This window comes from Nyctereutes procyonoides, unplaced genomic scaffold, assembly GCF_905146905.1.
Source record: "Nyctereutes procyonoides isolate TBG_1078 unplaced genomic scaffold, NYPRO_anot_genome, whole genome shotgun sequence".
Taxonomy (NCBI): Eukaryota; Metazoa; Chordata; class Mammalia; order Carnivora; family Canidae; genus Nyctereutes; species Nyctereutes procyonoides.
The window spans coordinates 28338322-28364528 of NW_026575122.1; the positions used below are offsets into that span (position 1 = coordinate 28338322).

Below are 26207 nucleotides of genomic sequence, written 5' to 3' on the forward strand. Positions count from 1 at the left end.
GAAGGTGCCTTTTACAGTTGAGTAATTCCAGATAAAAACAGGAACACGGTGTTTGTAAGCTGCCATCAATGGAGGAGAACACAGAAGCCAGGGGAGGGAGAACTCAGGGACCCCGATGAGAGCCCCCCACCCCCCAGCAAGTGCCCACAGGCACTGGGACCCGCCACCCGGCCGGAGAAGCCAGGCCTCCTGCGAGAGCCGGGCTGCCCGGCTCACCTGCCGCCCACCTGCCCGCGCATCCCCCTCTCCTGCCCCAGCTCGGCTGCGGAAGCCCAAAGGGCCACTGCGCGGCCCTCAATAAATATTTGTCCAATGTGCGGATGAGTAAAGGCAGGGGAAGGGCGTGTCTGAAAGTCCCTCCCGCTCCTCCCGGCGACCCCACCTCGGCGTCACTCCCAGATAAAGCCCGCGCCGCCCGCGCGGGAGCAGCGATGCCCAGGTACACGGCGCACGTGCGCGGCGAGTGGCTGGCGGTGCCCTGCGGGGACGCGGCGCTCACCGTGGGCTGGCTGGGCCGCGAGGCCATCCGGAGGTACATCAAGAACAAGCCGGACAACGGCGGCTTCGCCTCGGCGGACGACGTGCGCTTCCTCGTGCGCCGGTGCAAGGGCCTGGGCCTGCTGGACAGCGAGGACCCGCTCCACGCGGCCCTGGAGGACAACGAGTTCGTGGAAGTGGGTGAGTGGCCGCGCCCCGGGACAGGACGCTCCGCGGCCCTCGCTCGGCCCCCGGCAGGTGCGGCTGGCTGCGGGCTCGCACCTGCACCTGCCGGGCCCAGAGGCCCGCACGCGCCTGGGGGAGGGGAGGACTCCCCCCGCCCCCCCCCCGCCCCCCTTTCCAACAAGGCGACAGTCCAGGAATGGGCTGACCTGCCTAGAGCCGCGCCTCTGGTAGGCAGCAAAGGTTACCTTCGAACCCAAGACGGCCTGTCTGGATCCCTTGGCAGGGAGACAATCATTTTGAAGACCCTTCTGCCCTTCAGAAGCACCTGGAAGCCAGGGGCACAGAGGCCTAAGGCGTTCCGATTAAAACAAAATAAAGCCGGGGCTGGAGCTGGGGCTGGGGGTGGGGGTGGGGGTTAGCTCTTGAACTTCTGTTTAAAACCCCGCCCACCCCAGACACCTGCGTCTGTGCCTTTTGCTCTCCTCCTCAGCAAAGATGCTAAGGGCCCCCCTGAAGTCCTTTCAAAGCAGCCATTTCTCCACACGTGAGAGGGAGTGGAAGAGCCCTTTCTGGGGTACCAGCAATGCCAAGTGCGGTTCTCCCCGCCATCCCTAAGGGAGCCTCTCTTGTATGCTTGTTTCAGTCATAGAAGGCGATGCCATGTCCCCCGACTTCATCCCATCGCAACCAGAAGGAGTGTACCTGTATCCTTTCCTGCGGGCTGGGGGGCTGCCCCGGGGGCTCCTCCGCGGGGAGCGCGGGGAGCGCGGGGAGCGGGCGGCCTGGGGCTGTCTCACACTCCCCGGGGTTTTCCTTTACCAGGCGTCAGGTACAGCAAGTACCGGGAGCCTGAAAAGGTAAGCTGCAAGCCACACTCTTCTGGTAAAGAAAATTAAATCCCCCTCGTTTCAGGAGGGGTAGGGCCAGCCAGATTTATGCGCAAACGGCATCAGGAGGGGCTTTATCCCGCTCTGTGGAGTAGGAAGAGGCATTCTGCTGGCTTCTCGCTTTCTTTACTCAGCGACCTCTTGAGCAAGCGGCCTTTCCCACCAGCACACGAATGTTTCAGAGCAGGGGGAAAATCTCTTCCCCCCACTGTCTTGGCCAAGCAGCCCGGCTGCCCAAGCTCACAGAGGTCCCCTTCTTTTGTGCAGTACATTGCCTTAGATGGGGACAGTCTGACCACAGAGGATCTGGTCAACCTGGGGAAAGGACACTACAAAATAAAGGTACAGGGGAGGGCGGGGAAGGATATCCTCTGGCCTTTTTCACTGCGTATGAAGTTTTCAACGTGCTCTGCTTTGACCAACGTTTTCCTAGCTCACCCCAACTGCTGAAAAGAAGGTGCAAAAATCCAGGGAAGTCATAGAGAGCATCGTGAAAGAAAAAACTGGTATCCTTTTCTCTTTGTCATACAATTCTTGCTATTGAATTTTTTTAAAAATGGTCTGCCTCTAATGGTACAATGTCTGTTTTTATTTTTGTTCTAGTTGTTTATGGTATAACTACAGGTTTTGGGAAATTTGCCAGAACTGTAATTCCTGTCAATAAGCTAGAGTAAGTCTGACCCCCACCCTCCTCAGCAAACACACATTCACATGCCTCCAAGTATCCCCATCTTTGAGATTACTTTCAACAAGAGAAGTAATTAACATTTGCCCCAATTTCCAGATGAGGAGGATGAGGTTCCTGTTCACTTGCATACAAGCTGGCATTGAAAACACAGGCTTGCTGCTTTCTTCCATTGCATGCATCCCACTGCCTTTAGTGTGTCTCTCCAAAGAGTCACCTGTTCTTCCCTTCATTTCCCTAGCTGAGGGGACACGTTCACTGTGAGGTTATCTAAGAGAGGTCTTCCCTTTCTCTTCCAGAGAGCTCCAGGTCAACTTAGTACGTTCACATTCTTCAGGTAAGTCATTTCAAACATTAAGTGACTTATAGCTCTTGTTTGATCTGATGAATAAAGTGCAGCACGGCGTGAGGCATCCTGTAACAGCTGTGAATAGCTGGTGCACTCTAAAAACTAGTGCCAATTCTGCTTCAGGGGAGGAAGGGAAGCACAAGGCACCATGCAAGACCACCTTTCAGCTGAATCAGAAAAGGAATGGTCCAAGTTGGAGGGATGGGGTTGGGGCAGGAGCACGTGTACTGCCATGCCAACAGAGTGGTGTAGTCAGGGAATGAAGTTAAGGCTGGAACTCGGGGAATGAGTTGATCAAGATGAGGTGAGGTGGGAAGGTCTGTCAAGAATCTAGTCTGGATGGTATTCTAAGGGTGTCGGGTTAGGTGGGGCTCACTGAAGCATTCGAGGAAAGAGAAATGAAAAGGCAAAACTGGGCTTTCACATTTCTCTAGAAGATGGGACTTTCAGAAGCAGGACAGTCAGGAAGGAGAGTGGTCCAACTATCTGAGTCAAGAGGAGAAAGGTGGTAGGAGACTGGACTGAAGTGGAGAAAGATTTGAGAGTTGGAGGTGGGAAAGGTTTTGATTTTTCTAGGAGAAGAATATCAGTTCTGTTTCTCAGGTGTCGGGAAACCACTAATCCCTGAAAGATGTCGGATGCTCTTGGCTTTAAGGATCAATGTCTTGGCCAAAGGATACAGTGGCATTTCCCTGGAGACCCTCAAGCGAGTTATCGAAGTATTTAATGGTAATGCCATGGATCTCCAGGCTGACCCTCCATTGAGGCTGGGCATGTACCACAAGTAGATTTGGTTGAAGGCATAGTGAGGAACTAGCAGAGACAAGACGACCGTAAAATGATGGAGATGAATGGAAATGGGCTTGGTGAGAAGGAGGATGGCTGAGGGGGTAAGGGTGGGGGCAGAGATGCTTACTCCTATGTACCTTCAACTCATTCTTCATCACCCTTTGCTTAGTATTTGGCATCTTTATAGAAGTCTGGAACACACTCCTTAAGTCGATCCCTAAGCTCAAAGCTAGAGAGAACCTTTAATTCAGTGATGCCCAGATGTGGTTATAGAAGCTGCAGCCAATCGTCTGAGAAACACAATTCCTTGATGTCCATCCCAAACACCATTTCAGTAGTTCAGTAGTGGACCACTACATTTGTATCTTTGGGGTAAATACCCAGTAATGCAATTGCTGGGTCATAGGGTAGCTCTATTTTCAACTTTTTGAGGACCTTCCATAATGTTTTCCAGAGTGGCTGCACCAACCTGCATTCCCACCAGCAGTGTACAAAGGTTCTTTATATTACTTTTTTAATGTAAATATGTATATGTTTCCAAACATTCTCCACTAGCTTTTTTTTTCTTCAATAGCTTCTAATGGCTACACACACTCTTTGCCCATATGGAAGTCTCTTAATTCATATTTAGATCATTTATAACTTGTTCCTAGGATCAAAGCTGTAATGAACAACAGCTAGTTCCTGATCTTTGAGATGCATTGTTACAATTTCTAAAAATTTCTTGGTCTGATTAGAACATGCATAGTAAGTGCAAAGGGGGTAGAGGACCAAGGAGGAGGAAAAAGTTAAAGGAATAGATAATCCTTTGGGGATGTGAGTTTCAGATCACCTTCCTTCCATGCATCCTGGTCTGGATTATTTCTCTATTGTCAGGGTTTCCCCAACCACCTCCACACAGCAAATCTGAGTATGTCCTGGCTAAAATCTGAATGCTTTCCATTGTCCTTAGGATAAAGTCTAAACTTAAAAAAAATATATTTCCTATGCTGTAACTTTCATCCTCATGACTTACTCATTCCATAACTAGAAAGCCTTTGTCTTCCACTCCCCTTCATCCATTTTTCCTATGCCCCCACCTCTGTCAACCATAATTTTATTCTCCATATTTATGAATCTAATTCTGTTGTTTTTTGTTTTAGATTCCACATACAAATGAAATCACCTGGTATTTATCTCTGTCTGACTTATTTTATTTAGCATAGTATCCACTGGTTCCATCCATGTTGTCACAAATGGCAAGATCTCATTACTTGTTATAGCTGAGCAATAGTTCATTTTATATATATATATATATATATATATATATATATATATATACCACCTCTTATCCATTCATCTATCATTGGACCCTTGGGCTGCTTTCATATCTGGGCTTTTATAAATAATGCTACAGTAAATATAGGGGTGACATGTATCTTTTTTTCAAATTAGTGTTTTCATCTTCTTTACACGTAACTACCCAGTAGTGGAATTACTGAAGCATATGGTATTTCTATTTTTAATCTTTTGAGATTCCATACTGTTTCCCACAGTGGCTGTACCGACTGGCATTCCCACCAACAGTGCACAACATTCCCCTTTCTCGACTTCCTCATCAACACTTGTTGTTTCTTGAGTTGTTTTATTTTAGCCATTTTGCCAGATGTGAGGCAATAGCCAATTGTGGTTTTGATTTACATTTCCCTGATGATTAGTAATGCTGAGCATCTTTTTATATGTCTGTTGGCCTTCTGTATGTCTTCTTTGAAAAAATGTCTATTCAGGTCCTCTGCCCATTTTTTAATTGGATTATTTGGTGTTGAGTTCTTTAAGTTCTTTATATATTTTGGATTCTGACCCCTTATCACACATATCATTTGCAAACATCTCCCATTCAGTAGGTTGTCTTTTCCTTTTGTTGATGACTTCCTTTGTTGTATAAAATATTTTATTTGGGTATAATCCCAATAGTTTATTTTTGCTTTTCCTTCCATTGCCTGAGGAGCCATGTCTACAAAAATGTTGCTAAGGCCAAGATTAGTGATTACTGCTTCTGTTTTCTTCTAGGAGCTTTATGGTTTTGGGTCTTACATTTGTGTCCTTAGTCCATTTTGAGGTAATTTTTATGTATGGTCTGAGAAAGTGGTCTAGGTTTCCCAGCACCTTTTATTGACAAGACTGTTTTCTCCATTGTATATTCTTATGTTCTCTGACATAGATTTATCAACCATTTAGGCATAGGCCATTATTTCTGGGCTCTCTGTTCTGTTCCATTGATCTATATATCTGTTTCTATGCCAGCACCATACTGTTTTGATTACTACAGCTTTGTAGTGTATTTTGAAATCTGAGATTGTGATATCTCCAGCTTGGTTCTTCTTTCTCAAGGTTGCTTTGGCTATTTGGGTTTTTTGTTTTGTTTTTGTGGTTCCATACTCATTTTAGGATTATTTGTTTTAGTTCTGTGGGAAATGCCATTGATATTTTGATAAGAATTGCACTGAACCTGCAGATTGCTTTGAGTAGTATGGGCATTTTAATAAAATTAATTCTTCCACTCCACGAGCACAAAGTGTACCATTTGTTTGTGTTGGCTTCAATTTGTTTCATCCGTGTTTTATAGTTTTCAGAGCACAGGTCTTTACGGTCTAAACTTAAAGTGGCTTAGAAGAACCAACTTTTTGCTACGGGGAAGGTGCTTCTTCCTGCTTTTCCCTTCTTATTCCCCTCTGCCTTTTTTTTTTTTTAATATCGGCTCAGCCAGGTCCCTTAAGCATTAGTTAGGCTTAAGGAATTGTCTTTCCCCAGGTATTTGTGCCATAAAGTGATCCTAGCTCCTACGGGGGGGGGGGGGGTTGGCCTCCCTGGCTGAATGAGGATAGCCAGAAGTAATTGGTGCCTCCTTCTCTCCCAGCCTCCTGCCTGCCCTACGTTCCAGAGAAAGGAACCGTTGGTGCAAGTGGAGACCTTGCTCCACTCTCTCATCTTGCTCTTGGGCTAATTGGAGAAGGGAAGATGTGGTCTCCAAAGAGTGGCTGGGCTGACGCTAAATACGTAAGACTTTAATGACAACTTGCATCCGCAGTAATTTCCCCAGGCTGGACGCCAGCTGCACTGGCATGCTTTATAGCACTGAATCCTTACGGCAGCCTGGGGATGGAGCCACCATTGTCCCTATTTTGTAGATGAACTGGAGCTTACAAGTCAACCTAGGTAAGGCTCTTAGCTTCCATACATTACCCTCAGGCTTCTGGAACTCGGTGGTCACCTTGGAGAAAAGGTACAGTGGCCAGTGTTAACCCCAGCAATTTATTCTTCAGCTAAAACTATACCAGGGCTTATCTAGGAGACCTCACACTGTTGTGGGTTTATTTAGTCTCTGGTCTCACAGGACAGAGCTGTGGATCATAGCACTGACTGTATGGCCTCTGGAAAGCAGGTTCCTTCTGCCTCCCAGCTCCTACCCCAGTGGCTAATCAGAAGGGCTTGTTCATCCATCTCCAGATTCCATCGGAGCAGCCCAAAGAATTATTTGAAGTGTTAGCTCAGATCAATTGCTGAGATCCCTCAGTGAAGGAGCAGAGGACCAAGGAGGAGAAGTTAAGGGAACAGATAATCCTTAGGCAGATATAGGTTCCAGATCACTTTTCTTCTCTAGAACTTGATCTTTATTTCTTGGTGCAGGGTGTTTGCTCAGCCACCTTCCCACAGCAAATTTGAGTGTGCCTGGCTGAAGCCTGTAATGCTTGCTATTGTCCTTAGAATAAAGTCTAAGCTAAGAGTGATTTGTGAGAGTCTTGGTCAAATGCCTCCTCCTAGGTTCTATGTTACAGGAGCTGGAACTTCCTTACAGCTGGAATGTGCTGTGTCTGGGACAGAGGGACCACCCCAGGCTCATTCTTCTCTTCCCCACTCACTCCTGCTCCTCCTGCTCAGAAGTCCTCTGGGAAACTTCCCTCACTGTCCTTCAGGTTCTCCTCCCTGGCCCCTCCTTTGTGCTCTTCCAGCATCTTATCTGCTCATTTGCCTGCAAACCCCACACACTCCCTACTTCCTAGAACAGTTACCATATTCTTAAATCTGTAATTGCCCCTGAACTAGTCTGTCTCAATTTTCCTAGGCCAGCCCTGGTCCAACACCCAGGACAGAGTGGTATGTAACGAGTAAGCTAATAAGCTTGTGAAATGGACATGGTGAATGGTGCTGACTCTGTCTTCCTTCTTCCCTAAAGGGACCTTAATGTAATGACTGTTCCAGTTCTTTTATTTCAGGGGAAGATTATTCTGCCAGTGTTTAGCTAAGTAGGATGAGGGTGGAGGACTTTTTAGGTCAAGCTCTGGAGGCAGAGAATTGTGGACAGTCAGGAACCCAGCCTCAGTACAGTATGAAGTGCCCATATGTGCTCAGAAAGCAGCAGGAGAAAAAGTGAGTCACTAAGGTAGACGTTGAATACAAAGGACCTAGGAACCAACATCCAAGGTTACTTCTGTAAATGCTAGAGCCCCTGATTTAAGTACAAAAATTATGTGAAATGTAAGTCTACGTTTAGACTAAAGAACAGAACTAGAGCATAGACCAGAGTCGATGAACAGAATCAATTCACGTAGGTCTAAGTTTTTATAAAACAGATCTTTAGGCTGAAGGATATTTTACTGATTCCTTATGAAATTGGAAATAGATCAGTATTTCATTGATATCCATTTTTTATCTTTTTAACCATTCTGCAGGTCCTGGAAGCTCATGGATTGAAACCAGTTGTTTTGAAACCAAAAGAGGTAAACAGATCAAGGAAAATTTACTCATTTTAATAAGGATTTATTTGTATATTATTTTCAGTCTTAAGATCAGTCTCTTGGGTTTCTTAAATGTGGCTTTCATGTTTGTTAAAAAGTTTGTCACTGAAGAAAGCACTCCTCCGCAAGCATTTAGAAGATTCTTTATGCCATAGATGCTTAGGGGTTCTCTGACCTAAGAACTTAAACTTCAAATCAGGATCTCTAAGGATCCCTCACAGATGCTAGAAGTCAAGATTCCTCAGAGTGCTCTCAACCAAGAGTCTTGGACCAGAATTTTTATGATATCTCGTCAACACTGATGAGCAGTTAAAGAAAAGCAGCATAATTAGGAGCTATAAAGATTTCATGTGCAGTCTGCACTGGCGGTTCCTGGCTGCCTTGAGAATGGGAATACTTAACAGGTATTCCATTTGCCAGGTTTATACAGCAATTTTGCATAGGATGGAACTTAATCCTCCCATGCTTACATAAGCATTACTGCCCTGCACTTTAGGAAACATAAATAAACACCACTCAGCCGACTGGTCAACTCTCCTCTTATGGAAACAAAAGATATGAAATGAACTTGAACATGGGTTACAATAAATCTAGCAAAGGACTTCCCTCTTCCTTTTCAAAGGGCCTAGCGCTCATCAACGGGACACAGATGATCACGTCCCTGGGCTGTGAAGCCGTGGAGAGAGCCAGTGCTATTGCACGCCAGGCAGACATCGTGGCCGCCCTGACTCTGGAGGTGCTCAAGGGTACTACCAAGGCCTGCGACACTGGTCAGCACAGTTCTTCCACTGGGTTGCTATTCATCAACTGGAGCAGTTTGGGCGGGTGGGTCTAGGTCTTTAGACATGAGAATGGTGGGAGTGGACGGTAGGGGAAGAAGAAAAAACCCAAGTGCCTACAGCAGGTCCAGTATTGCCACATCTTCCTCCGAGTTGTGTCACACTTGATCCTTGCAATACCACATTTTACAGACAGATGCTGACTCTAGAGTTTGCCCAGGATTCCGGATCACCCAGGTCTGACTCTCATCAGACTGGGTGCTGTCTTAGGAACCTGTTCACAGGGTTTTAGAAGTAGAGCAGGACTAAAGTTGGTCTCCCTTAGAAAATTAGGAGAGGACAGCGATAGAAGTTGCAGCTTACCTGTAAAGTAGTGAATTTGAAAGACTGTCTACCATTATATGTAGTAGGACAGAAAAACTGTCTAAGGACAGAAAAATTGTCATAAAATGATCAAAAATTGGCCACTACAGAGCTCCCTTCCATTTAAGCCTAAATCTTTTTAGGGTAGACCCAGGTTCTCAAGTTGAATTCCCAGTGGGCCCAACATATAGTTTGCACTTGGCTATTTAAAGTGGAAGATATACAGTTGGTAAGGGAAATCTTGCTTTTGGGGTGAAGTTTCTAATTGGGAGTGGTGGTAAGAACCTCTGGTTCTGAACCATCGATGGTAGTCTGTACTAATGTAAGAATTGCTCCGACTTTTTTTTCCTTCTGTCAAACCTAGACATCCACGCTGTTCGCCCTCATCGTGGGCAAATTGAAGTTGCTTTTCGGTTTCGATCCCTCTTGGACTCAGACCACCACCCATCTGAAATAGCAGGTCTGGGCATGTTTCTGCAAGTGGGCTGATTCAGTTTTGTGTTTTGTGGGGAAAAAAAATTGATAACCTGTCCCTTGCCATAACCTTCCACAGAAAGTCACAGGTTCTGTGATCGTGTTCAGGATGCATATACCTTGCGCTGCTGTCCACAGGTAAACAAACAAAAAAATCTTTGCTTTTTTCCAACTCGGGGAGGGGGGAACAGAAAAAGAGGAACGTGTGAATAAGTAATGTAATGGTCAATATAATCCAAATTTCCTTATTGCCTCTTTTAAAAATGATGCATATCCTACTTCTATTTGTCCAGTTATTGCAGACTTTCTATTCTACGTGATAAGCTCTTTGTTTCCTTTGGATTTGCTTTGCTCGATTCTCTCGTACAGAAGCACAAGAGACAACTTGCTAGGTTGGTTTAGTGCCCTCACTTTTAAAAATGCTTAGGAATAACATCATCCTAACCAGTTAATGGGACTTAACTGGTTCTCTCTTTTAGGTACAACAAAAACCAGCATGCCATCGAGGTTTGCAGGAAAAGCGAATCATAATTCAAGTGCATATCGTGGTTGTACCTTATCTGCATTTAATAAGCAGATACAAACCATCACAAGTAAATCTGTGAGGCTTAACTTTAGATTAAAAAAAAATGCAAAGGACCTGAGTTGGCATGAGGCATTCAGCATTACAAATGTTACAGCTCCACTTGATGGGATGAGCACTAGGTGTTATGCTGTATGTTGGCAAATTGAACTCCAATTAAAAAAAAAAAAAAGAAGCACAAGAGAAATGTTACAGCTCATTTGTATATGGCAATTAATCAGATGAGAGATTAATATACTTCTCAAGAATGAAACAATATTTCATCTTGTGCCCGTTGCTAGTCTAGAGTGTAATCGAGAGTCCTCCCTGGAATAAATACCCTCATTTCCTTTTACTCAGCAAGTTCCATTCTAGCCAGTTGATTGAAAATGTCTATGGCAAAATATTGCTAAATTAGCCGTACAGCACAAATAAATCCCAGTTTAAAACATCCTTGCTATTCTAATATGAATATCAGAATCTACATGACAGACACCATTATTAGTGTTTTCAATGTATTCACTCATTTGATCTTATATTTTAGGTCCACGGTGTGGTGAATGACACGATAGCATTTGTGAAGAACATCATTACCACAGAACTTAATAGTGCAACAGATAATCCTGTATCTTTTGACTGCTTCCTAAGCCAGAATTATAGAATTCCAGCTGGTAATCTTTAGATCTGCTAAAGTGATTGTTTTGTATAGCATCTTCATTCTGTCACTCTGTTTCATAGACTAAATACCTGAGGTTCAGAGGTTAAGTGACTCTCTCTAGATCTGAGCTGGTAAGTGACAGAGGCAGATCTGTGAACCCGACTTCACTTCAGAGTCTAACACGCGGTGCTTTCCATATGGACCCATTAAAGGCTAAAGGGTGTCTTCCCAGCATTGGCTGAGACAGTTCATGAAAACAGTTGCCCCAAGAGCTGGGGCTGAGATTGCTGATAGAGGATGAAGACCTATGTCACAAATGTGATTGTGGGGACCCTGGGTAGCTTGGCATTTATGCAAGCCTTCCTGACTCCGGGGATACCTTAAACGGAAGGCAACTTGTTGACATTTACCAAAGTATTGCCCCAAGAGTTATGGCTTTCCTCATCTCAGGTTTTTATTTTTGGTGCGGACTTTACTCCAATCAGGGTTTCCAAATTTTATGAAGAATAGTAAGAATCCTTCCATTTCTCAAAGATGGAACCCTTCTTTTCTTCATGGTGTAGGTATTGTAGAGCCAAATTATTTTTGCTTTGGAGTGTTCTTTGATGGTATAGTTCCTAGATGTTGATGTGGTCAGTCCAGGGTCACACTGGCAAAGTCTTCACAGAGATACTTGATATTGCCTTTGAAGACCACCTAGGCCCTTAGGAATATATTTTTCCTGTCCCATGTCTGCCTCAGTTCTTTTTTTAAAATGTATTTATTCATGAGACACACACAGAGGCAGAGACATAGGCAGAGAGCGAAGCGGGCTTCCTGTGGGGAGCCTGACGCAGGACTTGATCCCAGGACCTCAGGATCACGACCTGAGCTGAAGGCAGACGCTCAACCACTGAGCCACCCAGATACCCCTGCCTCAGTTCTTAACACTGGAGAAAGTGCTGAGTTAACAACCTTGAAAGCCTTTCACAGCTTAGGTAAGCAGACAGGTTTCACAGCAAATCTTCCTGTGTAAGATTTATCACAGGATGTTTCCAGTGTGGTTTCTCTGACAAGCTTACTTCAGGATGTGTGTTTTATGTCCTCAATGTCAGATTGTTCTACAGTGAAGTCAGACCCACACTAAATGATTCTCAACTCACTTACCTCAACACCACTCTACCCCCCAAAACAGAGTAGCGCTTTCATGAAGACTATGTAAGTCTATCAGTTCTTGTAAAGGAGAGGTGTGCATTCTACACTTCCATAATTTAGACCTGAGAGGGTATTTTAAAGAATAAAAACAAAGAATTACCACTAAATTACTGGATATGAGAGAGGGATATTTCCTTACTAAATTCTTCTCCCACCACTTGCTGCAGCAAAAACTTCAGCCGAAAGTACTTTCCTTTCTCAATTAAAGATTCTTAATTATTTATGAATTTCCATAAGGTAATATTTGGGAATTTTCTTGCAATACTGGTATTAGTTGAAAGAACATTATTCTTAATTTTTCAATTGTAGATACAGAGCACCTATTAACACAGTTGCTCAATGCTTTGGATGCTAAATTCTAATTGCTATAATCTGATAACCAACAAACAAATTTGGAACTGGAGAACAATCAAACATGCTTAAGTCCTAAGTAGGTGCAGAGATTACTTGCTATAAGGGTTCAAAGAATGGAGAGAAGACTAGGGCCTGTGACTGGGGGTAGGTTGGTGGAGAAGAGCCAGCACTGGGCCTAACAGGCTCACAGTTTTATGCACAGAAAAGGTAACTCCCAACTTGACTAAGTTAATGTAATACATGCATCTCCAGCTCTTTGGAAGTCAGAATCTTTCTCACACAGAGTGAGTTCCTAGTTGATAGAAATAAATATTCTCTAGTCCAGTAGATGTAAGTCAGCTCTTTGGAAGGGTTGTTATTGCACTTGTCTGGGTGCCTATTGGTTTAAGTGAAGTGCGTGATAGAATGGAATAATCTTTGAGGGCATTAATATGCGGTGAGTCTAAGTTGCTCCTACTTAGATGGGTTTGCAACAGCCTATTGGCCACCATTTGCTATGAATGTTGCTGCAGGATCACTGAGTAGAGAGTTTGAAAGTCTTTCAAGAATTGATTGTTCCTGACAATTTGGTGGTTGCTCCTCAGCAAAGTCTTCCATTCAGCAAATTCTTCTACGGAGTGCAAGCTCACATAGTCCACTGAAGAAATAGAACTAGTGTCCTGATCTCTGTTCTTAATTTTAGATATATACTTTTTGAGGGAAAGTGCTAATCATCAAATAACTATAGTTATGGTGTTTGAGAATCTCTAATTTCAGAAAGAAAAGTTTCCTGCTCCATGTTTCTTTGGCCTCCAGTTAGGTGTACATCATTCATCTTTAAGGTTTTGGGTATTTGTTTTGTTGTTTTTGCTTTTGCATCCATTCATGTCAACAACTGCTTGTAGAGGGACTCTCCTTCCCTCCACCCATATTTGTACAAGAGCTACCAGTGTTAAAAATTAGCCTTAACCTGTTTTGCAAGATGGTTTTTGCTAGCAGAGGAGAGACTATTTCTGGAGGAAACTTCCATGGTGAATACCCAGCCAAAGTAAGCTTTTTAGAATTGCTCCTGACCCTGAAAGCATAATCCAATTTAAACCAACTGAACTGAGATGCTCTTTCTAGGCTCTAGACTATTTGGCCATTGGAATCCATGAACTTGCTGCGATTAGTGAAAGAAGAATAGAAAGGCTCTGTAATCCCTCCCTCAGTGAGCTGCCTGCCTTCCTGGTGGCTGAAGGTGGCCTGAACTCTGGGTTCATGATTGCACATTGCACAGCCGCAGCACTCGGTAAGAATACTGCCCCTTGCCCAGAACCCAAGTCTGTCCATTTCATCTGAAAGTGTCAAATTTTGTCCTTGAATTCCATCTTTGTCCCCACCTCTTTCACATCCCACCTGTCTTGGTAGAAATGCAGAAGGAAGTCTCTTTAACATTTTTTAGAAAAAAAAAAACTAAATAAAACGTAAACAAAGCTATACGAAAACACAATAATACCCTAATGACTTTGTGAATAATGAGGTTTCCACAATTTCTCTGTAGAAAGCAATTTGACATCACATAGGAACTTCACCTTTGTAGCTTTTTCCCAAATCCCAATTTGAAGACTTTCAGAAGGAAAAAAGACAAAGATATCTATAATTAATGGCAAAACTTGAACTGACCTGAATGATTAAACTCTGGATACATTCTATTAGATATACCAAACACTGAAAACATAAAGATGTGATTACAATATGCAAAAACGCAGGGTGGCTGGGTGGCTCAGGTCATGATCCTGGAGTTCAAGCCCCACATCGGGCTCCCTGCTCAGTGGGGAGTCTGCTTCTCCCTCTCTCTCGCTGGCTCCCCCTCAGCTTGTGTTTTCTCTCTCTCTCTTTCTCTCAAATAAATAAATTCTTTTAAAAAAATAATATGCAAAAATGCTCTTAAGAAGATGCCCTCCAGGAAAACTGAGCTTCAGTATAGCTGATTTCTGACTCAAAACTGTAAGTAACACATTAGAACAGGGTTCAGTACAAAGAACATGCCAAGGGCTTCATTTATATTTGCTCACTTAATGGTCACAACAATGCCAAGAGGCGTGTACTATTATTACCTCCATTGTACAGAGGAAAACCTGAAGATCTGAGACCTTAGGTGACTTACCCTGGACAACTAGTAAGTAGAACTGAATTCAAACCCAGGCATTTTTGTTCTCAAATCTGTGCTCTTACTTCAAATAATGTGGATCTCATTTTAATCAGTACTTAATTCTAAAACATGATTGCCAAATTTAACAAATAGAAATGCAGGGTGCCCGTTTAAATTTCAATTATTCAGGACATAAGTACAAAAAATCATTTGTTTTTCTCTGAAATTCAGAGTTAACTAAACATTCTGTATTTTTTCGGGCAAACCTACCCAAGAGGCAAGAGAGCATGTGGTTAAGAGCATAGACTCTAGGTCCAAATTCCAACTCTGCCATTTATCAGAGGTGTGATATGGAGCAAGTTTCCTATCACTCCCAGTTTACTCCTCTGCAAAATGGGGGGTAATAAATTTACCTAAGGGGGCTGATTTGAGGACTAGACCAATTAATGCATATAAAGCCTTAGAACTGTGCCTGGCCATGTTGTGTAAGCACAAAGTAAATATTAGTTGCTATTAGTATTACTCCTAACCCCTTCCTCACCAAAGCCTCACATGGAAACTCAATACAACCAAAAGGAATTCATTGTGTCCTCTATCCAGTATATTCTAATTGCTCACTTACCTCCTTATTAAAATACTCCTTTCAAGGGCAGTGACTTCTCACATTAACAGATCTAGATCTAGAAAACAGCAGGGACTTTGGAAAGCCTCGTTTGAATGTGTTTTCCTTCCCTAAACTGCCTATTGAAGTTGTGCACCTTGGTTTCATTAGAAGGAAATGAATAGTTTTCTTTCCCAGGGCCAAGTAACTTCTCTTTCACAACGAGCCTCACCACAGACCACTTATCCATATAAGCAGGCTTAGGGTCCTGGGACCTGGGACTTGCAGCACTTGAAACCTGGAAAGGCCTGGGCAGACCAGGATGAGCTGACCGCCTGGTCTACATCACTAGATTATCTCGGGATCCTTTATAGTACAGAGGGCAACTAAAGTATCACCCAGCCACCTTCAGGGGCAAAAATGTAGGGGAGAAAACTCTCCCCTGGTTTCTGGGGCAGAAGGAGGAGCCCTGTAATCTAGGTCCTCCTTACTTAATGTGTTGTCCTCAAGCCAAGAATCTGGCCGTCAGTTGATAGTTTGTTAGAACAGCAGAATCTCAGGCCCCACTTGAAACTCGACATTTGCATTTTGACAAGGTGGGAGTGACTCACAGATGCAATAAAGTTGGAGACACCAATCTAGGCCATCTCTAGAATTTCCCCCTCCTCCCCAAGATATGTCTGGCAGTCATGGAGTCTTTGCTCAAACCCAGTACAACCACTTGTGTCATCATTGGACAGTCTGAGTCATAAAATCTCCTTGCTCAAGATCTGTGGGTCCAGTATCCATCCTTAGATACCACCCTGAATTCTAATGCCTCCTCTGCTGATACAACCAGTCCAGTTGTTCTTGAGTACTTGGAAAAGCCCAGCATGCCTTTTTTATCTAGCCTCCCTGGCATGCTAAATGCTTCCAGTGTTTTCCACTGGGCTTTGTAATAGGGTTTGTAATAAGGTTTCTATCTGGTCTTAGCACACTCACTAGTCCTTCCTTTTCATTTTGATACAAACCCAACCTGCTTCCTCTTCCCAAAATAATTTTAGACTATCCAGTGCTTCGATAACAACCAAGAGCTTCTAGAGGGGATACTCCACAATGTTGAGCACATTGAGCAGCCAACATGGCAATTTTTCCTATTTCTAATATGAAAATGAGCATACTAGCATATTCAACTTGCATTGGCCTCTTGCAGTTTCTGAGAACAAGGCTCTGTGCCATCCCTCGTCTGTGGACTCTCTCTCCACCAGCGCTGCCACAGAGGACCATGTCTCCATGGGAGGATGGGCAGCAAGGAAGGCCCTTCGGGTCATCGAGCATGTGGAACAAGGTAAACCCGGCCAGTCTGGGATGGCAGGCCTCACTGATAAACTACAACATGTGTGATCCTCAATGTAGGATCCCTACCAACAGCATCAGCATCACCTGGGAACTTGTTAGGAGGGCAGATTCTTAGGCCCGGCCCCCGACCTGCTAACTAAATCAGAAACTCAAGGGAAGAGAACAGAACAATATGGGTTTAACAAGTCTTCCAGGTGACTCTGAGGCTCACTGAAATTTAAGAACCATACCTGCTGTCAAATAAGTGTCATGGTTGGCTTAATTTTTTAAACAATTGAAAACATATTCATAGGTGGAGAGATTAGTACCACAACCCCCCTTTATACCTAACTCTGACTCAATAGCACATTTGCTTCATTTTTTTCCTTTTCTCAAAGTATTTTTTTTTAAGATTTTATTTATTTATTCATGAGAGACACAGAGAGAGGCAGAGAGAGAGAAGCAGGCTCCATGCAGGGAGCCTGACATGGGACTCCATCCTAGGTCTCCAGGATCACGCCCTGGGCTGAAAGTGGTGCTAAACCGCTGAGCCACCTGGGCTGCCCTCAAAGTATTTTCAAGCAAATCCCATCACATTATTTTCTTCCTGCATATTTTATCCTTTAAATATGAATGCTTTTTTATCCACCATGATTCCATTATCATATCCAACAAAAAATCAAGTCTCAGTATCACCGTTGAGTACATATTCAGAATTTCCCAATTACTTCAGTGCCTTCATAGTGGCCTTGTTCAAATCTGGATTCAAGGCCCACATTTTAAATTTGGTGGTCAAGATTTTAAGCTTCTTTTCCTCCAGAACAGCCCCCTCTCCTTTTTTTTCTTCATGCCATTGACTAGTTAAAAAAACATGTCAGTCTTCTATTAGAGACTGACATTCTGGATTTATCTGTTAGCCTCCTTGTGGTGTTACTTTTAACTTTTAATCTGCATGTTATCTTTGTTCCCTGTGTTTCCTGTATGCTGCAGGAGGCTTAACAAGATTCAAATCCATACCTTTTGGTAGATAGTTTCTAGGGTGGAGCCGTGTTAGACCAACCTCTCCCTGCCTCCTTAATTACTGCTTGTTTTGTTATTTTTTTTAAGAGGAATTGCCTTCCTTTAGGCATTGTTATCTAAGCTCCTAAATTTTCCCAACTGTATTGGAAGCTGTGGGATTACAAAAGAGTATCACTACAATAATTCCCCCCTTATCCATGGAGGAGGGGGAATATTCCAAGACCCCTGGTGGATGACTAACACCATGGGTAGTACCGAGCCCTATGTATACCATGTTTTTTCCTATACGTACATACCTATAATAGTTTAATTTATAAATCAGGCACAGTAAGAGATTAGCAAGAATAACTAATCAAATAGAACAATTATAACAATATATTGAAATAAAATTTAAGTGAATGTGAACTCTCTCAAAATACCTTATTGTGCTTTACTCACCCTCTTGTGACGATGTGTGATGACAAAATGCCTACAGGGCGAGATGAAGTGAGGGGAATAGCGCAGGTATTGTGAAGTAGCATTAGGCTACTGTTGACCTCCTGATGATTCGACAGGAGGAGGAATCTGACAAATCATCAGAAGGATTACCTGCTTCCAGAATGTGGTTGACTTTGGGCCACTGAAACAGCAGAAAGCAAAACAGCAGATAAGCAAGGACTACAGTATTTTAAGACAAATGTGGGAGAGTTAAGTGCTCTTCTTATTGAGATATAATTTACATACCCTACAACCATCCATTTGCATTGTACACTTCAGTTGTTATTAGTATATTCACAGAGTTGTGCAATCACTACCACAAATCAATTTTAGAACACTTTCATCCCAAAAAGAACCCTTGTATCCTTTACCTATCACTCTCGCATTCTCACCTGGCCCCCAGGCTTAGGCACCCATTGATATACTTTCTCTCTCTCTGGATTTGCCTGTTCTGGACCCTTCACATACATGGCATACAACACATGGGCTTTTGTAATGGCTCAGTCAGCACAATGTGTTCAAGTTTCTTCCACACTGTAGCATGTGTCAGCACTTCATTTCTTTCCCTGGCTGGATAATATTCCATTGTATGGATATACCACATTTTGTTTACCCATTTTTCAGGTGAGGGATATTTGGGTTTTGTCCACTTTTTGGCTAATATAAATACTGCTGCTGTGGACATTTGTGTACAAGTTTTTGTGCAGACATATGTTTTCATTTCTCGAGAGTGGAATTGCTGGGTCATATGGTAGCTTATGATCATCTTGTTGAGGAACTGCCACACTATTTTCCAAAGTGGCTGTGCCATGTCACTTTCTTACCAGCAGTGTTTGAGAGCTGATTTGTCCGCATCCTCACCAACAATTGTTATTACCTGCCTACCATGGTGTGATCCTAATGTCCGCATTGAACATATTGCTCTGGCCAAAAGCCTAAAGAGTCACCCTTGTCAGTTCTCAGATCTTCTATCTAGTTCATCAGCAAATCAACCTTACCATCAAAAGACACAAGATCATGGCTCTGTCACCACCTTTTGATTGGTCTCCTTTGTTTTCATTACTGTTCTTCTACGGGCACCACATACAACAACCAGTGCATGGTCCTTAAAATGTCATTTTGACTACACCATGTTCCTGCTGAAAATTTGCCAGTTACTTCCTAGTGCTCAAAACAAAATCCAGCCCGCTTCCTGTAGCCTACAGCAATCACACGTGATCTAGCCTCTGGTTCTCACTGACACCTCTCTCTCCATTCCGTTCTTTACCCTGGAACTACAGTGTTATTCATGTACCTGCCAAGGATACATCCCTACCTCAGTATCTGTGTCCTCACTGGCCCCTCCACCTGCAACAACTACTCTCCCAGGACTTCACATGGTTCACTTCCTCCCTCCATCTTGGTAGCTGTGCAGATTTTATATCAGATGTCTTCCCTGTCCACCCCAGCTAAACTTCTTGAAGTTTCCAATTCCTTATATATAAGTGAGGGGATTGGACTAGAAGATGTGAAGTTTCTTCCAGGTCCAAAATGGATTCTACTACTTCATCTGCTCCCACTGTGACCTGTCTACTCACCAGAGTTTGTAGTGTGCTTCATAAATTTTAAGAAGTCAAATGTTTTTAATACTCTATTTCAGTTGACCCCTAAATGGTTTGATCAACTTGAAGCTTCTAAAGTATTTTCTTGGCAAATAATGGAATCCAAAGGTAGAGAAATTTAGGTTCCGGTATTCAAAGTTGATCCCAAGGTATCATACACTTAATAAGAGTTCTTAACTAGGAAAAAAAACCTGTATTTTATCAAGAAACCTAAAGTTGGCAAGATACCAATTTCTACAATTTCAGTGGGCTTGGGAGAACTTTGAGTTTGAAGGCTTGAAACGAACAAGATCTACCGCAACAAAAGATTCATTTGCTCATTCACTGGCTCCTTCAAACCTATGAAGGTGTATGTGCCAGGAATTTCAGGCCAAAGGAACAGCAAGACTAAAAACCAATTGACATTTACACAAAGGTAGAAATAGGACACACATGTCATCCATCTTGCTCAGATAAAGTAAGGAGAGGACTAATATATTTACCTGGATAGCACTCCCCTTCCTAACATTTTTAAAGATACAGCCAAGGGAGTAGAAAAGCAAATTTAAGATGGTAACCAAATACCAAGTTGGCTTCATTCTACCAGTAGACAGAGAACCGACCATCTCTTCATTGGCTAGAGATGGCTTTCAACTTTCATGTGAGTTATATCCCCCAAGCACAAAGGCCGGCCGTTTTAAACAGCTATACCCTCCACCTTTCTTGTTCCAGTGCTGGCCATTGAGCTTCTTGCAGCCTGCCAAGGAATAGAGTTTCTACGCCCCCTGAGAACAACCACTCCTCTAGAGAAGGTCTATGACCTCGTGCGCTCTGTTGTAAGGTAAAGTCAAATAGGTCCCTGGATGTGACATCATTGCAGAACTGTGAACCCTGGCAGCAGTTAATGTTTGGCTGATGGTTTGATGTGCTTTCTCTGTAGGCCCTGGATAAAAGATCGCTTCATGGCTCCAGACATTGAGGCAGCACACAGGCTGCTCATAGAACAGAAGGCAAGTTGGCCACTTAGCTTACTTCCTAGTTTGGGGTCATTATGGGAAAGCAGAGTGGGAGTGGGGACTGAAGAAATATTCTTATTCTCTTGTCTCCTGTCTATTCCTTGGACATGAACAGAAAAGGAACTTAAGCAACTTCCACAGCAACTAAAAAGCTATTTGATGAACTCTTAAGTGTCCCATATTACACCCAATCACTGACTATCTAGCAATTAGAAACTGAAATGATTTTAAATGGAGTTTGGGATGGGTATTCACGGGGAGAAAATGAGATGAAAGGTTCACGCATCCCCTCCACCAAGAAGATTCTCTTTTGTTCAAAAGTACATTCTCTTTCCGTGATGCTGTCCCCACCACCTCCAACTGGTCCAATGACTAACAAAGTCCCAGGTTTTTACTCCAAAGTCTGTTGGTCTGTCTGGTGCTGGGGTGTGTCCTGTCCCATCTCTCTAGGTGAGATACCACTTATTTCCTCTGGCTTCATTGACTGTAGATTTATCTGACAGGAACAGATGCCTCCTAGGCTGACTCATTTTTTAAATATATTTTTTGAGACTTTTGTCATAATTTGTTGGTATCACATTCTCTAGGACTTCTTGATTTCCCCTAGAACCATTGCTCTGCTCTTGGGGAATTATTTTTCCCTTTGATCTTCACATCTGTCATCCCTAAGTATGCCCTACATACACCCTTTGAGGGGAAGCCCCTTGCTTGCTGCCAACTTTGGTTCTCATCGAGAGGTGTATAAGAGGCTAGCCTTTTTATTAATAGAAATGTACCTGGCATATAACATTATATTTGTTATAGGAGTATAAAATAATGATTTGATATTTGTATATTTTGCAAAATTATCACCACAATAACTAGTTAACATCTGTCACCATACATAGTTATAATTTCTTTCTTCTTATGGTGAGAACTTTTAAGATCTGCTCTTAGTAACTTTCAAATATACAATACAGTATTATTAACTATAGTCACCATGTTGCATAGTCTATCCATAGGACTTAGTTATTTTATAACTAGAGGTTTGTACCTTTTGACCCCCTCTGCCCATATCACTCAAAATCAGCTGCCCATCCCTTGAAAGGCCAATATTCAAGAGATGAGCTTTGATTGGAAAATAATATGAGCATTATTCAGGTGGCCAGCCACCTGGGGTAAAGGCAGAGTCTTATCCAAAAGCCCACTTCCAAAAAAAAAGGGGACACCGGGTGGCTCAGAGGTTGAGCATCTGCCTTTGGCCCAGGGTGTGATCCTGGGGTCCTGGGATTGAGTTCCACATCGGGCTCCCTGCATGGAGCCTGCGTCTCCCTCTGCCTGTGTCTCTGCCTCTCTCTCTGTCTCTCATAGAGAAATAAATAAAATCTTTAAAATAACAACAACAACAAAAGCCCACTTCCAGGTTTCTGCCTGGCCCAGCAATATTTAAAGGGGTTTAATCAGTTAAAGGAAGACAGTGGTCAGTGACATTTCTTGATTACATGAAGACTTGATGTCACCTACAGAGTTATCCTGGTGCTTGGAGGTTGTGCAAGAAGTTCTAGTATTTTGGTGGGTGCCCACAGGGTGGGGGATGGAGGTCTGGCTTCTTGGTACCCAGAGATGGCATAAGAACGTTCTGGTTTTTTCTGCAAAAGAGGGCAAGATCTACAGATGTGCAAAGGAAAGTCATTTGTTCATGATCTTAAAAACGAAAAACACTTTGCTGAAAATCGCTGGGCTTGTCAGAAAGCCAAGGCGGCTTCAAACAGACTTGCTGGACTTTGTGGCCTGGGGAATCTCTGGTCCTGCATTCCCAAAGGCCAGAGGTCTGCTGTTATACATCTGTCGGTGGGTGCTTAGGTCGCTTCCATGTTCTTCATAACTAATGCTGCATGAATATGGGGGTGCAGGTAGCTTTCCGAGGAAGCTAGCCTTTGAAAGAATACATTTTCTAAGGTAATACAAAAGAATAGGAAATGCTCCTTGATTGTTAGCAGCAAGCTGCTAAAAAGCAACTGTAAATCAAAAACAGGACCTTAACTTGAGAAGACGTGATGCTTGAAAGGGAGCAGGTTGGTGGATGGAGGTACATAGGAGACAAGGGTATGAAGCATCGCTCCTCACACTGTAACGTGCCCATGAACCTCCTGGGGGTCTGATTCCAGGGGATGCCGATGCTGCCGGCCCACAGGTCAGACTTTGCGTAGCCAGAGTGGAAGGAATAGAGCACATGTGGCATGTAGAGCCAGCAAATGAGAAAATCCACTGCCCTATTCAAAGCTTGTCTTAGAAAACACATGGTCATACCTTGGGGCTGCTTTCCTTAACTCTGTCCACACAGAATTGTCAGTTTTGTTTGTTTATTTTACTTCAGAAGAACTGCTTTCAGCAGCTGAACACCATAAAGGTGACTTTAGAAACCTTCTGGACTTTGCATTTTAAAAGCTGTTAATGCAGCCAGAAGCTAATTGATACAGATCATGTGTCAAATGGCTTATAATAAAAGCAAGTAAACAGCTGCTACATGCCTAGTCAGCGATAGACGTTTTGATCAGATGAAGCTGATGTTTAATGGCATGTGAGGACAGTGGCGTCAACATTTTGACTCTATTTTATCCTTCTCAGGTTTGGGAGGTAGCTGCACCATATATCGAAAAATACAGAATGGAACATATTCCAGAATCCAGACCTGTTTCTCCAACAGCCTTTTCACTGGAATTTCTACATAAGAAATCCACCAAAATCCCAGAGTCTGGGGATCTTTAGAGGGCTTTGTCATGGATTAGCAAATCAGAGGGTACTTGGTTTAATAGTAAAGCACATTATGCTGAAGAAGGGACCTGAGGACTTTCCTGGGCAGATCAATTCATTGTATTATTCAGTTCTTCTAAAAACCTCCTTTGGTTAGGCTGGTGACAGCATTCTAGTCACTTCACTCCAGCACTGTGCTCTTGGTGACTTGGTTTGAGACACAGAAGCTGTTTTCAGATTATCAGAGTTTCCTTTCTTCCTTAACAATATCAACAGGCCACAGGCCACTTCACATTATTTGAACTCAGATTTTGAAATAAATTGGTAGTATTCTTTTCCAAAAACATTAGACTTTTATGAATCTCTTTTTTTTTTCTCTTTTCTTTTGGTTTGACAAGCTAAGCTCCCCACCAGATGACTTTGGCTGATTGAATTATACCATGATGTGATGTGATAAATGTTCCTTCATAGGCCTTGATAAATAACTTCTTTTAAAGTCATAATTTGTCCTGAAGCTTCTCTTTCTTCTATTTATTGCATCATACCACAGTCAATAGGTCAACAAGAGGTTTTGTGTAAAGGAGGTAAGCAATGAATATAGAGATTGCTGTTGGAGTGGCCCTTATTGATATTTATGAAATAAATATCTAAAAAAAAAATCTCAGATGCTTAAGCTAGAGTTGAGGGTTACTATTACTACTGTCTTACTATGCGTTAGTAGTCTATTCACATCCCTGTGATAACCCTGCGTTAAGAAGCCCCCTGTCCCCAAAATAAGAAATCTTATGTTCAGAGTTAACCAACCCCTTCTCTGTAACAGTAATCATTAAAAGGATGAACTATTGACAAAGGTCGATGAGGCCCTGGGACATGTTACCCAATCTGTTTTTTTCCTCAAAAAATGACAAAGGACCTTCTTGGAAGGCTTAAGTATAATCATCTGGATGAAAGATGGGTCAGATGACCTCTTGGTTTCCCAAGGCTAAGATCTGTGACTTTGCACCCCCTTTTGTGAATGCATGCAAGGCACTCCAGCGCAGGAATCTGAAACCATGACTCTAAAACTACAGTAGGCCAAAGAAAGACCAGACGCACTTGCCAGCTTGCCTGCCCAGCTCCAGCCTAAAATGGGTCCAACAGCATATTTCACAATAGGGTTTTCACTCTTTAGATGGCACTTCATCCACAGGAAAAGGTGGAGACAGAAATGAAAACTGCTGCCGACAGCAATTCAGCGATCGAAAATGTGCTGAGGAGCCTGTTTACCAAAAGGCTGGTCTTGGTGCTGTTCTTTGCTAGAATGTAAACATTCACAGATGTTGGCTAATGTTCTTAGGAACCCCAGCTGAGCCAGTAAAACCAGAGGTCTGATGGCTGCTCTCCACTCCAGGCTGGGGAGTGCCGGATTCCCATAGGCCTCTCCGGTCTCCCAGGGCACTAGATTAGTGAGTTCTCTGGACAGCTCTGTTAGAAATGGTTTATCACACGCCTCCAAGAGAATCTCAAGGCAAACATAGAAAGAATAAACTAGGGATCCCTGGGTGGCGCAGCGGTTTGGCGCCTGCCTTTGGCCTAGGGCACGATCCTGGAGACCCAGGATCGAATCCCATGTCGGGTTCCTGGTGCATGGAGCCTGCTTCTCCCTCTGCCTGTGTCTCTGCCTCTCTTTCTCTCTCTGTGTGACTATCATAAATAAATAATTAAAAAAAAAGAAAGAATAAACTACATCTTGGTTGTCTTATGTTGTCACTATATTCTTAGATTTTTCTAACAGTTTAATTGCACCTCTTTAGGGAATTAATCAAGTTAATTGAAAGCTTTAGTCAATGAATGTTAGCACGTCGCCAAGTGTCTTTAGAGAGTGTGGTTGGTTCAGTTTTCTTTCTCTTTCCCGTGGAGTAGCAGCAAGGGTTAGGGGCATCAGGATTTCCTCCCAGCAGGCTCACCTGGGCTTCTTCTCCTGCTGTCTCAGGGCAGCCAGAGGATAGGCCCCAAAGCATCAGGGCTTTTATACTTCTGCAGTGCCACACTTGCTAATGTCCTGTTGACCAAAGCTAGTCACCCTCTCAAGCACAAGTCAATCTGGGAAAGTAATAGTGGCATTGGCATGTGATCTGCGGTCCATTACTGTAACAATCTACCATGTACATAAAATAAAAATATACATATAACCTGAAAAATTCAGGACTCTTTTCATTACTACTTTATTTTTTTTAATTTTTTTTTAATTTTTATTTATTTATGATAGTCACAGAGAGAGAGAGGCGCAGAGACACAGGCAGAGGGAGAAGCAGGCTCCATGCACCGGGAGCCCGATGTGGGACTCGATCCTGGGTCTCCAGGATCACGCCCTGGGCCAAAGGCAGGCGCCAAACCGCTACGCCACCCAGGGATCCCCACTACTTTATTTTTTTTTAAAAGATTTTACTTACCCATTCATGATAGAGAGGGGGGTGGGCAGAGACACAGGCAGAGGGAGAAGCAGGCTCCACGCAGGAAGGCCGATGTGGGACTCGATCCCGGGACTCCAGGATAACACCCCGGGCCAAAGGCAGGCGTTAAACCACTGAGCCACCCAGGGATCCCCTCATTACTACTTTAAACTTGAGTCTCATTCTGGATCTGGTCACTGGATTATTATCATTTCATTAAACCTTCTGATTATCTCATGAATAGCATGATCATTTTGCATTTTGGGGGTTACTTTGGTTAAAGGTATTAATTTGTTAAATGTAAACATTAAAAACATACCAAAAATCAAAGCCAAGAAATGTGCTTCAGCCCCACAGCGTAGGCCTGGTTAGTCACAAGGTGTCAC

At 43.3% G+C, this 26207-nt stretch overlaps 1 protein-coding gene across 1 annotated transcript; it reads left to right on the plus strand.

Moving 5' to 3' along the window:
• Nucleotides 1–205: 205 nt before the first annotated feature.
• Nucleotides 206–25522, plus strand: HAL (histidine ammonia-lyase). Its single transcript, XM_055336250.1, has 20 exons — nt 206–678; nt 1307–1367; nt 1493–1520; nt 1818–1892; nt 1984–2056; nt 2154–2220; nt 2535–2572; nt 3188–3313; nt 6270–6409; nt 8083–8130; nt 8771–8918; nt 9655–9750; nt 9844–9902; nt 10871–10951; nt 13494–13559; nt 13637–13802; nt 16439–16573; nt 20373–20481; nt 20581–20650; nt 23264–25522. The coding sequence occupies exons 1-20, from the start codon at nt 321–323 to the stop codon at nt 23402–23404; spliced, it is 2085 nt and encodes a 694-aa protein (XP_055192225.1). The 5' UTR covers nt 206–320; the 3' UTR covers nt 23405–25522.
• The last annotated feature ends 685 nt before the right edge of the window (nt 25523–26207 follow it).